The sequence below is a fragment of the Prosopis cineraria genome, unplaced genomic scaffold, assembly GCF_029017545.1.
Source record: "Prosopis cineraria cultivar Desert tree isolate PC_DT_omini unplaced genomic scaffold, ASM2901754v1 PC6, whole genome shotgun sequence".
Taxonomy (NCBI): domain Eukaryota; kingdom Viridiplantae; phylum Streptophyta; class Magnoliopsida; order Fabales; family Fabaceae; genus Prosopis; species Prosopis cineraria.
Window position 1 is genome coordinate 1,769,996 of NW_026555337.1, and position 11,963 is coordinate 1,781,958.

At 36.5% G+C, this 11,963-nt stretch overlaps 3 protein-coding genes across 4 annotated transcripts; 2 read left to right on the forward strand and 1 right to left on the reverse strand.

The window, feature by feature from the left end:
- Positions 1 to 1,076: 1,076 nt before the first annotated feature.
- LOC129312709 (transcription factor MYB59) lies at positions 1,077 to 2,360 on the forward strand. Its single transcript, XM_054955387.1, has 3 exons — positions 1,077 to 1,276; positions 1,378 to 1,507; positions 1,668 to 2,360. The coding sequence occupies exons 1-3, from the start codon at positions 1,162 to 1,164 to the stop codon at positions 2,146 to 2,148; spliced, it is 726 nt and encodes a 241-aa protein (XP_054811362.1). The 5' UTR covers positions 1,077 to 1,161; the 3' UTR covers positions 2,149 to 2,360.
- Positions 2,361 to 4,266: 1,906 nt separating this feature from the next.
- LOC129313104 (uncharacterized) lies at positions 4,267 to 8,381 on the forward strand. Of its 2 annotated transcripts, none has more exons than XM_054955995.1 (9): positions 4,267 to 4,404; positions 4,495 to 4,580; positions 5,518 to 5,565; positions 5,656 to 5,750; positions 5,854 to 5,907; positions 6,867 to 6,934; positions 7,068 to 7,117; positions 7,277 to 7,374; positions 7,883 to 8,381. In XM_054955995.1, the coding sequence occupies exons 1-9, from the start codon at positions 4,346 to 4,348 to the stop codon at positions 7,985 to 7,987; spliced, it is 663 nt and encodes a 220-aa protein (XP_054811970.1). In that variant the 5' UTR covers positions 4,267 to 4,345; the 3' UTR covers positions 7,988 to 8,381. The 2 variants fall into 2 exon arrangements, with proteins under 2 accessions (XP_054811970.1, XP_054811971.1); XM_054955996.1 differs by having other exon boundaries at positions 5,656 to 5,744.
- A 43-nt stretch (positions 8,382 to 8,424) lies between these two features.
- LOC129313103 (aquaporin TIP1-2-like) lies at positions 8,425 to 9,671 on the reverse strand. The gene is made up of 3 exons (XM_054955994.1): positions 9,466 to 9,671; positions 9,125 to 9,375; positions 8,425 to 8,996 (listed from the first exon to the last, which is right to left on the reverse strand). The coding sequence occupies exons 1-3, from the start codon at positions 9,596 to 9,598 to the stop codon at positions 8,622 to 8,624; spliced, it is 759 nt and encodes a 252-aa protein (XP_054811969.1). The 5' UTR covers positions 9,599 to 9,671; the 3' UTR covers positions 8,425 to 8,621.
- Between the last annotated feature and the right edge of the window lie 2,292 nt (positions 9,672 to 11,963).

Here is an 11,963-nt window from a genome sequence, read left to right on the forward strand (position 1 = left end):
TTCATGTCACATTAAAGTGAAAAAAAAAAAAAAAAGCTTCCCAACATGACTAGGCCATGGCCCATGGGCTAAGGGGTGAGAGAAGCGTGGAACAAAAGGAAGCTTGATTTACTTTTGTCTCCAGAAACGGGGCTAGCCCCAGTTTGGCTCTTTTGGAAACCTAGAACATTACTGAACGGCTGATCAGCCCCATTTGGTTTTCACTATTTAAGTGTCGCGAATTCCGTAGGTACTTTCCTGAGAATTAAAGGAAGGAAAAAACTTGCGTGATTATTCCATCCAGCTCTGCCGGGTCAACGTTCTAAATTCTGCCGCTAGCTTAAATATGCATGTACGTATAGCATAACGTCAATCAGCTTTGAATTAACAATGTCATTATATTATCTATCTCCATTTTCATTATACAAGAGGGAAAAAGATATAATGTTAAAAAAATCTTAATGACTTCTTCCTGTTCTCCACTTTTAAAAGTTTTGTTCCCTTCCGCCACTTTAGTCTATATGCTGGCCTATCACTAAAATCCGGGAATGCAAAGATGGAGAGAATATCCATCTACTTCGTCTTCTTATTAGTTCTTATCATTCGTCTCCCTCGACCATTAATGTGTTTTTCATCCATTTTGTAGTATATATTTTAAAATGGTAGTAAGGACGCAAAATTTTCTTGGACAGTCTTCGGCTCTTCGCGGAGGAAGCTTTTTTTTTTTGGGGGAAAAATAGAGCGTTGCAGACCTGGAGATCAGTCACATATAAGAAAGTCTATATCTGCTCCTATATATGTGTGTGTGTGTGTGTGTGTGTCAGTGATTAGTCAGAAAACCTGTCTGATCGTCTAAATCCTGACTCTATCTTAATTTTGGTGGATCAAGTGGTCGATCGGGTCACTAAACAAATCTAGCAGTACTTGGTTAATAATGATGAAACATATATAAAATGACAGATATATTGCCCTGATAAACTCCCCATGATAATGACAGAATGAGCAGGCGTGCACCACAACCACATGAACGGAGGAGATATATGCAAACTCGCTTATTTAAATAATAACAAAGTTTAGGAGAGTTGATATAAATATCGGGCAGAGTTGGTGCGCAAGGAGTGCAAAAGTTGGTGGGTTCCCAGAGAGAGAAAGAGAGAGAGAGAGAGAGAGAGAGAAGAGAAAATGGTTCAACAGGAAATGCGAAAAGGTCCATGGACGGAACAGGAGGACATCAAGCTGGTGTCCTTTGTTGGCTTGTTTGGAGACCGAAGATGGGATTTTATAGCAAAGGTTTCAGGTTTGAAGGTGGCGGGAGATCACAAATAATAGGAATGGTTATTAGGGCTTGCTGCATCGTGGAAAGATAAAGCAGCCTTTAACCACCTCATTTTGTTGTAGGTTTGCATAGAACAGGTAAGAGTTGCAGGTTACGTTGGGTTAATTACCTTCATCCTGGTCTCAAACGTGGCAAGATGACGCCCCAAGAAGAGCGTCTCGTCGTGGAGCTTCACTCCAAATGGGGAAATAGGTTTGACAACATATATGCACAAAGCTAGCAAGCTACACACACACACCCCTACCTCCTTTTCTTTCTCATCGCGGCTTTTCTATATTATTCTTCCTCATCTTTAAAGCGATTCCTTAGCTTCGCTCGAATTCAGGACGCATTTCTTGATAATCTGTGGCAGGTGGTCGAGAATCGCTCGCAAATTACCAGGGCGCACAGACAATGAGATTAAGAATTACTGGAGGACTCACATGAGGAAGAAGGCTCAGGAAAAAAAGCGAGCGGCGGCCACTCTATCGCCTTCATCACCAGAATCCTCCAAGAGCAGTACTGGAGAAGAAAGCTTTAATGATTCAGGAGGTCCTAATGACATGGTGTCTTCCACAGGGATACAGATAGGGGAAGATCAAGCATGTGAACAGGAAAGTTACTCTATGGAAGATATATGGAAAGATATTTCTGTGTCAGAAGAGAACAATATTCTGGGGCCGGTCTTCGATGTGCAGAGTGAACTGGGCTGTAACTTGTCTTGTCCTCTCATGCCTTCCCCTTCCTGGGACTACTCTTCAGACTCGCTATGGGTTATGGACGAAGAGGAAAGTAAGATTTTTAACCCAGTTTTTCCCTTTTACGAGCAAGGGACACCATTTCTAACAGGCTAGCTAATTCGAATTCTTTAGTCAGTGATTTGTTGATATTTATACATATGTGTACTGGTATTATCATCTGTCGGTCCTACTAGCAAGTCTAACCAGAATATAGTGTTAATTAGAGTATATGGTTTCTTTAAGCTTTTTGTATGATTCTCCCAAGTGTGACGCAGCTGTAATCATCTCATGCATAATTCTATAACTTCCCAGTGCCTTTACTTTAATTTCCGCAGCAGTGATGATAAATCTCCACAACATCGTATGTTTTCAATGTAAAATATCAAGCATCTGTCTGTGTTCTTTGCGTTTTAGTCTGATCTAGATCCCTATCAATAAAGCTTTCTTTTCTTTTTTTTCCTTTTTAATAGTTCCGGTCAGGAGCTAATTAAGGCTTAAATGAATAGCACATGCGTATAGCTTACCAATCATAGTCACGTTCTAGAAACAGTTAATCTGATCAGGTTTACAGTCAATTATGAACTTGTACGAAAAGCAATTTGTTTTAATTTCCTTTTTTGGGCATTTAAGCAGAATGGGGATCAGTAAATTTCAATTCAAATTGGTTCGCTCTTCCAATGTGGATCCCAGTCCCAGCTGAAACCGAACAAATTTGCCCAGATATACGCGACCAGATATGTGGGAGAAATTGTTTCTCTCTGAAGTGTCTTCCAACTTAGTTAACTTGTATTAGGGATCGTATGCATGCATTTGTTATGGATAATCCTTTCTTAAATTAAAAAAAAATGTTAAATATATATGTGAGAGAGAGAGAGAGAGAGAGAGAGTAATCAAGCTACCATTCACTTAATCATATATCAATTCTGCAACATGGAGGAAATTTGGCTGGCATCCACCATTCTAGGGAGGGAAGAGAGTAATTAAGCCGCTGCCACGAGAACTCTGTCAAATATTTATTCAAGTTTTTACTTTAATTTATACATAAAACATATGAGAACAGTAAAAGATGCCTAATTAGTTTCTTTACTATGTATAACTGGAAGTTCTGTTATGTTAAAAAAGTACAGTGCATCTTTTCTTTTTTTAGAAAAATAATATTTCAAAACAAAAACTAGGATGTTTTAGTTAACACGTATTAAAAATTTTTTTTTATTTAGCTACAAAATAAGAGATCATTAGACGCGTGGCAAATTTTAAAAAATTAATTTAATCTCCAAACGTTTGGGTTTAACATATCAATTCTTTTTTTGGGCCGGGCTGCCTGTTTTATGTAAATGGGTCTATTGTTTATAAATTCTCTTTTGCATAGAGCAAAAACTCAACCATGTAAGTGTGGTTTAATGACTATCTTACTCCATTATTTAAATATATGGTGGGGGTTTTATTCCTCACTTATATAAATGGAGAGTACTTTATAGTCAATCATTTGCTCTCTTGTAAGAGACTCGTGGTAAAGGAACCATTGCTATTGGCGGTGGATTCCCTTGACAAAAAAAAAAAAATTAAGAGGGTTGGGTTTAGGTGAGAGATTTGTTCTTCATAATATGACAAATTAAAGTTTGAACCTCATCTAAAAAAAGTGTCCAGGGTCTTTAATAATTTTAAAATTTTAGTTTAATTCAAGGGAAAAAAATTAAAAATATTTTCAACTATGAAGAGATTAATGTACTATTTACTTATTATGTAGAATCACTTGTTAATATTTTTACTTCACTTATTTATTTATCATTATCACTTGTAAATTATATCCGTTTGTCAAACAAGTAGCAACATCAATTATTAATTTACTAACTTTATTTGTTAGTTTATTAATATCAGTTATAAATTTCAAGACTTATTAGTAATTTACAACTAATGTTAGTAAATTAAAAGGTAAAGTTAATAATTTAACAATTGATATTATTATTTATGATTGAATCACTAATGTCAAGTTTTATATAATTATTGACATATTAACTTACATAATTTATAACTTATATTAATAAATTAAAAAGTAAAATAAAAAATTAATAATTAATGATTCTGCATGACTAGTTAAAGATACTTTAATTTCTTTCACAATTAAAATTATTTTTATTTTTATATCTTAAATTAAATTAGAATTCAGAATTTTTTAAAACTCATAATTATGTCTTTATTTAAAATTCTCCCAAAAAAAATCTCTGGGTCGAAAGACCCGGTTACCCCAAATCTCCGTTCATGACTAACAAAGGGGCGCGCTTTTGAGTCGCTGCGATATCCACAAGCCACAATGCCTCGTCGGTCCACTCTCTATCTGCTCGCCTACAACTCTCTGCAGGCTATCGGATGGTGTGCCATCTCTCTCTCTCGTTCATGATTATTTCGTTTTCACTACGCTGTTTCACTTGCTCAGTTGCTCTGTTCCTTATTTTGCTGCAGGACCTTTTCCCTCCTTGCAATTTTGACCAGTCTTCTGTCCACTCGCTCTGTCGCTGGAACTTATGCTTCTGCCGGCAAGCTGATAAGTATGTATCTTCTTTCCCATTGCCTTTCAGCTCTCTCTCAATCTTCAAGAAATAACCTGGGGAGAATTTCATTACAGTTGCCTGGATCTAACATAATTTCAATCGGCTTTCAAAAAATTTTGAAATTTCACCAACGGCTGTGAGCACTGAAACGAAATAAATTTTCTCACCTGAATGATCAAAATACCTTCCAATTATAATTAACATTGTTGAAATAACAATTCAGGTTTTTATAAGTGCCATTATTAAAACAACAAGTCAAGTTATGGTAGTAATATTGCTATAATAATAAGTTAAATTATAGTTTTTACGAATAACATTAATAAAATGACAAGACAAATTATAATTTTTATAAATAACATTGTTATAATAACCAGTTAAGTTGTGATTTTTATAAGTAATATTGTTAGAACAAAAAGTTAAGTTATAGGTTTTACAAGTGACATTAATAGAATAAATTTTACTGGGTCCATGATGAAAAATTCCCCCCCTTTACGGTCTTTTGCCTCTCATTTCCACTGTTTCATTGCATGCATAATAAGCTAGGTTTTGTTAGGTGAAAATGGGAAGGGGATGAGATGTCTGAGTTTGCCCGACTGCCTCTCTTGTTTGATTTCTACGAAATTTGGGCACAATTTGTAAAGGATGGGATGCAAATGGAGCCTCTCCATTTCACCTTATTTTCATCTCTTGTGTGCTAACACACACAGACACACACAAAATGGTGACCACGTTGGTTTCCCCCCTCTTTCTCTTGCAAATCAAGCCTGTAATGAGTCACACAACACAATTTCAATCTTAAGAATCAAGGATGGGAGAACAAATTTTCGAGAGTAGTCTTGAATTTCCTATTGTATGGAATTCCTCTACATCTAAGCAGATGTATAGTTTTCCCATGTAAGACATGTAATTGGTCTACTTCACTGTCTTGTTGAAGGTTTGCTGCAATGCAGTGCATTCATGGAAGTCATACATGGAGCCGTTGGTAGGTTTGCTGTTGATGAATGGCTTCTAATTTGAAGAATATTCATTTTAATTTAAAAGAATTGTAAGACATTATGTTTTATAATTATAGGCATTGTGCCAAGTGGAGTATTACTCACTCTAATGCAATGGGGAGGAAGGGTCCATTTTCTGCTTGCAGTTGTTGATAAAGTTGACGAGGTTTATGTATTGTATCGAATTTTTGTGTTACGGCAAAGTTCAAACAATATAGCTTCATTCATGCTTGTTTAATTTACTGCATGTAACCATGCTGCGTGGTTTCTTTTAGGTCCAGGAGTCACCGTCAGTCTTTATAACTTTCCTTGCATGGAGCATAAGTGAGGTAAATTGCTTTCTGATTGAACTCACAAAGAAGCTGATAGGACCCTTAATTCTAACAAGCTTAAAACAAGCAAAAACCAGAAAATACGGTACAAATAGGATTGAAAATACTCTTGCTGAATAATAAATTTGGATTACAAGAAAGATAATGATTCAAGTTAACCCCAACTCCTTCATACACCCAAGCACTGGAACTACAGATAAAGTTAAAGAGTACACTGAACTTTACAAAATACACCCCCACAGAATAGAAGCACAAGACATAAGCCATTGGATTTCGAGAAGCTAGTACTCTCTCAAGCACATTTCACTTGCCAAAATATTGAAATCCCCTCCCTTTGGCAGAGATGGAGGATTTAAAGACCAAAAAGCTACAAGTCTACACTCTAGCTACACCTAAATCTTACTCACATGCCATTTCTTTTCCCTTGTAGCCAGGAGCCTCAGGATAATTCCTTTGTCTATTGGAGTTTCTCTTTCCTGCACAATTTCCCTTCCCATAGATTATGCTTTAGGCCCTAGGAAATGAGTGGTAAATCTTTTCTAAATCTTCAGCTCTATCAGAAGTTCAATCTCATGTATTAGCATGTCCTCTGTTCTCAAGGTCTAGAAACCTAGCTATGTCAAATAGTAGTGACTTGTAAAAACATTTAAAACAACTCAGAGATATCACTGTGACAGATATATCAAGGAAATGGAAAGATTAATAACAATATTTTAATTTGTGATATAGAAAACAGAAAAGCAATGCTTCCTTATGATCACCAGATCAAACTTAAAGCCCAGTCGAAAGTAGAATTTAAAAAATTTGATCTCCAGTTAAATACAGTACTGTATAAAAGGTAACCCTTGATAAATTTTTAACTTTCGCCCCCCCCCCATCACTTCAAAACTTTCTTTGACCTGTTAACATTCGATGTCTTGTTTAAGAAAAATTTATGGGACTTTATCAGAGTGCAGGTAATTAGATATTCACATTATGCTTTCAACTGCATCGAAAGTTGTCCTTCTTGGATCACCTATCTCAGGTTCTTTTCTTCCTTATTATTCCTTGTTTTCTATAACTTTGTGCATGACATCTGCTAGGTTAAATTTTTCTGTCATGTTTTCTGATAATACACTTTCAAAGCGTAAGCTTGATGCTTTTATTTTATGGGTTAGGTACACCGCGTTTATTGTGCTTTATCCCTTAGGAATTGGTCCTGGTGAAAGTGAGTCTCTGTCGACATTTCCCTGATTTTAATTTTTGTATCCGTATGCATTTGCAACGCATATTGGTAGTGCTACTACTCATCCATTCCTTTATTATCGAGTGTCATCACTCATCATGTTTTGTATAAACTAGTGCAACTGATTAGTCCACTATGCAGTGTGGCTCATGTATCAAGCACTTCCTATTATTAAGAAGAGGAACCTCTATGCAGTTGCCTTTTCTGGTCTCCCATTCAGTTATTATGATTTCCTCAAGGTAATTTTTTGCGTTTAGGTTATAAATATGTTCAGAAAATTCAATTAACTGCTTAAAGGCTGAGGATTTGCTGATTTCAACCCATCATACCATTTTTTATGGCAGCTGTGATAGTTATTGGGTGTGAGTGTATTGCTCTTGTATTTATGGTTAACCTAGCAAGAATAGATCGGATAAGTATCATTCTCTGGAATGACCTGAAACTAAAAATAAGCACCCGAGGGGAGAAAAAAACGAATCAATTGCTATACCATTGATTGTTCAATGCATCTGCACTGGACATAACATAGCACATGAAACCTAGTCCTTATTCTACATCATATAGCCTTGTTCACTACCTGACTAGGAAGGTGGCCTAATTGAGGTGCACATGGACTAGCTGGACTCCACTGGACCTTGAGATCCCATAAAAATGTGTCGACTCCTTTCCTTTTCACAAGTTATCTGCTTTGGTGAATTTTGCTATTTTCTTATTCTTTTATTTTCTTGGTTAACTTCAACGAATCAGGTTGTACTTGTATTTTATCCACTCCTCTGGCTGAAGCTTTATCTGCATTTGTTCAAGCAAAGGAAAGCAAAACTTCAAAAAGGCCATGAAAAGAAAAGAACATGAGGAGCAGAACTCCTGGTTTATAATTTGTTGACAATCTCGTGAGGTTTTGCATTCTTTAGGGTGATAATATGAGCTCCTGCAAAGCTGAGACTTGAGTGTCTCAGCATGTGGCACTTGCATCTAGTTGGTATTTTGCAGTTGACGGGATTTTGTTGCAAATTAATGTCTAATTGAATGGTCGCTTATTATTCAGAATTATGGATTACCATCGCAGTTGCTATGAATAAGTTACTGCCTGTAGTATATGGGGTGTTTCGTACAAATTACTATACGTAACTTGTATGGGTTTAGTCTCTACATTATTTCCTTTGTAATCTGTTGTGAACTCTCTCTTTCAAAGTTGATGCAGGCGTTCCTGAAACATATATTATAACATTAGGCAGAGTTGGATCTTGGTCTTTTCTTGTTTTATTTATTGTTTTCTTGAGATGCTAAAATTTGAAGATAAGCACGAAATAACATAATCATGATAAAAATAAAGGCAGTGAACCAGACAAAGCGCAAAGTTCAAGGGAATGAAAGAGCAACAAAAATGCAAACATAAGAGAGAGCCTTCAACAACAGAAGCGAAGGCAAGAAACCAACCCCACCGTGAACTTAACAACGTAGGTGGGGCAGAAGGGAGTTACGGTTCTTAATAGTCAGCGGTGGGGAGCTGTTGATGAGTGGTCTGGTTCATGAATATTATCTCATAAACAATGGCCGCAATGGCGGCACCGAGGAAGGGACCGAGCCAGTAAACCCAGTGGTTGGCCCACGTCCAGCTCACAACGGCTGGCCCGAAAGATACAGCTGGGTTCATGGATGCCCCGTCAAAGGCCCCTCCGGCCAAGATGTTAGCTCCGACGATGAAACCAATCGCAATCGGAGCAATTATCCCAATGTCACCCTTCTTCGTGTCTAAGGCCGTTGCATACACCGTGTACACTAGACCAAACGTCATCACTATCTCGAACACCATCGCGTTCCATGCCCCCACTCCTGAAGATAACGAGAAAGCTGATGTTTCCTGCCACGCAACACAAACACAGATCTCAACTTTCTATATCATCTGGTCGCAGTGCGTCACAAGCTAAGGATCATTAACTGAGAAAGATAGCAGAGCGAGGAGAGGACATAGGGGGAATAGTTACTTACCAGTCCACCAGTGGCAAATTTAAGGAGTAAGCAAGCAACGACAGAGCCAAGCAATTGGGCGATCCAGTACAGAATGCTCCTGAGGAGAGAGATGTGGCCCCCAATGAAGGCACCAAAAGTAACGGCGGGATTCACGTGGCCTCCAGAAATGTTGGCGCCGACTGAAACCGCCACAAACAATGCAAAGCCATGAGCCAACGATGCCGCCACCAGCCCTGCTGGTGTCGTCGATCCATTGTCCGTCAGCTTGTCTGCAAAACCATACATCGAATATATACAGTTAAAGACTGGGAGTGTTATCTAGGACGCTGAGAATCGAGCACGAGATCGAAGGGGCTTACTGAAAGCCATGCCGGAGCCCTCCCCGGCGAACACAAAGATGAGCATCGAAATGAACTCGGCCAGAGCAGCCCTGAGAGCATCGGCTTGGCCCAGCTCCGATGCATTTCCGATAGCAATCCTAGCAATCGCCATTCTTTAGGTGACAAAGAATGCTCTTGGCCTTGGGTCTGCTGCTTGCTGTGATACACCGTGCGACTCTAGTCCTTGCTCTGGCCATTTTATAAAGAGATAAATTAACAGTTCACGGTGTGGTGAGAGCCACGAACGATGGAAGATTATTTCAAAAATTGCTGCTTGGCTGTGCTGCCTGTCGGGGACGACAGGAGGGCCTCCGGTTCGCTCCCTGGATGCCACTTGGACGGTTTGATGTGATTGGGATGATACAATCACCGGCCAATCTACGGTGAAGGGGCCCTCTATCATTGTCCTATCTGGCGGACCGAACCGACCTTTGGATTGCTTTTCGGTGTGATGTGGACCGCCCCATTATTCTCACTACTGCTCAATCATGAATTCAATCAATTCATCCACATTTTTTAAAGCTTAGTTTAGTTTAAAGAGAGAGGAGGGGAGAGTTTTTAAATTATCTTATTTAATTTTATTAAGAAAACTGTACAGAAACAAAAAGTAAAAACCAATTACATTAAAAGCTTAAAAGTGGGAAAAACTTTAAGAGTGTGATCTACCAAAGTTTTTAATGAGAGGAAAGAAATGAGGTTTTTAATAATTTTTGTTTTGGTTTAGAAGGAAAGAAAAGGAGAGGTAATAATTAAATTACCATTATATCTTTGTATAAAAATATTTTATTTTTTAATCTTTTGTCACACTAATTAATTTTACATATAAACTCAAATTGTATAATTTTTTTTAAAAGCACCTTAATTTTATCAATTTTTTTTACTTCTTCTCCCTAAATAAATGACACTTTAATTAATAATTATATAAAACAATTAACATCTTAGGTAAAAAATTTCATAGGAAAGAATTATATATGTTGGCTATTAATAATAAATTCTTTTTCCTTTACTAGAGAATCACATGTTAAACATTTAATTCTTTGATACAAGAAAAAAATCTAATATCCATTGAAAGAGGCTGCCTATTAAGGAAATTAGAATACGAATGTTAACATAATTTTTTTTACATATGTAATAAGATCAATAATTGCCATCATTAATGACAAAATATATTGAGCAAGAGTATCTAACACAATATAATTGTCATTAAGAGCATCTAACATATTGAGCATTTAACAAAATACTCAAAAGTCATTAATAATGTTTAAGAACCACATTCAGAGCATCTAGCTAACAAAATATACAATAGTTATCAATAAAAGTCATCATCTAATGAGAATTATAAAACATCTTCATTATCACTTTCTTTTATATTGACGCTGGACATTGAGTTGTTGCCCTAACCTATCATTATCAGCTATAAGAAATTGATATATGTCAAGTAATCTTGTAGCATCACACCCATACTCTTCAAGCATTTTTTAAATTTCTTCACCTGACAATTGTGGCATCTTCTTGGAATTTTGTCTTATGATCACATTTCCTTATTACATTGCCTTAGCCATAGCTAACACTATTAATAGTAGTGGGTAAGTATTCTTGGTCAGGTGAGTTTTCTTGTCCTGATGAGTTTTCTTCTCCATCAAGCTCAACGTTAACTGTAGCTCTATTTTGAAAGACAATGTGTTAATATCATTGACAATTCAGTGACTTCTTCTCGAGAATGATGTCTCTTTCTCCACTCACGTGCTATCTTTCCCTCATCTCCACCAGCTCTATCTACTTTATATAATATCATTATTTTTTTCATAGTTTGAAAAAGGAATATTTCTCCACAACGTTACTTTAGGTTTAGCCTGAAAAACAAGTGAAGTAACATGGTGAATTGATTTGACAAAAAGCAATTCAATTGGAAATGCATACTTTCCCATTTCAAAGACCATTAAACAAGTATAACCATGAATTGACCAACCTTAAATTACAAAAGAATAATATAATCAATGCATATGTAAAAAATTTACCTTAATTAATGCATCCAAAACTTCAAGCTCGGCATCCTATACTTGAGTTGTTAGATTCCAAGCAAAACCACTCAAACTTTTGAAAATGTCATATACATTTGAAAAGTTTTTCTTTAAAGTCTTTCATCGATTCTTCACATTTTTCTTGTCAATTTGTTTACCGAATAAAGCACTCAAATATTTACATATGTTATCATAAGCTGTATTGTTAAAAATACCATTAACTTTGTGGCCCCTATTATATTTAGTCATGAAAACATCAACGAGGGCATCATTTATTAATCTTGTCCAGTTCAATGTCTCATTATTGTTGTTTGGTGCCATCCTATCATATAACAAGATAATCAGATAATACCAATCTTAATGTTAAAAGCTAAACAAATTTTAATGTCTAACTAAACAAATAATACTTAACAAATAAAAGTCTAATCAAACATCAGTTAAACTCAATATAAGTTA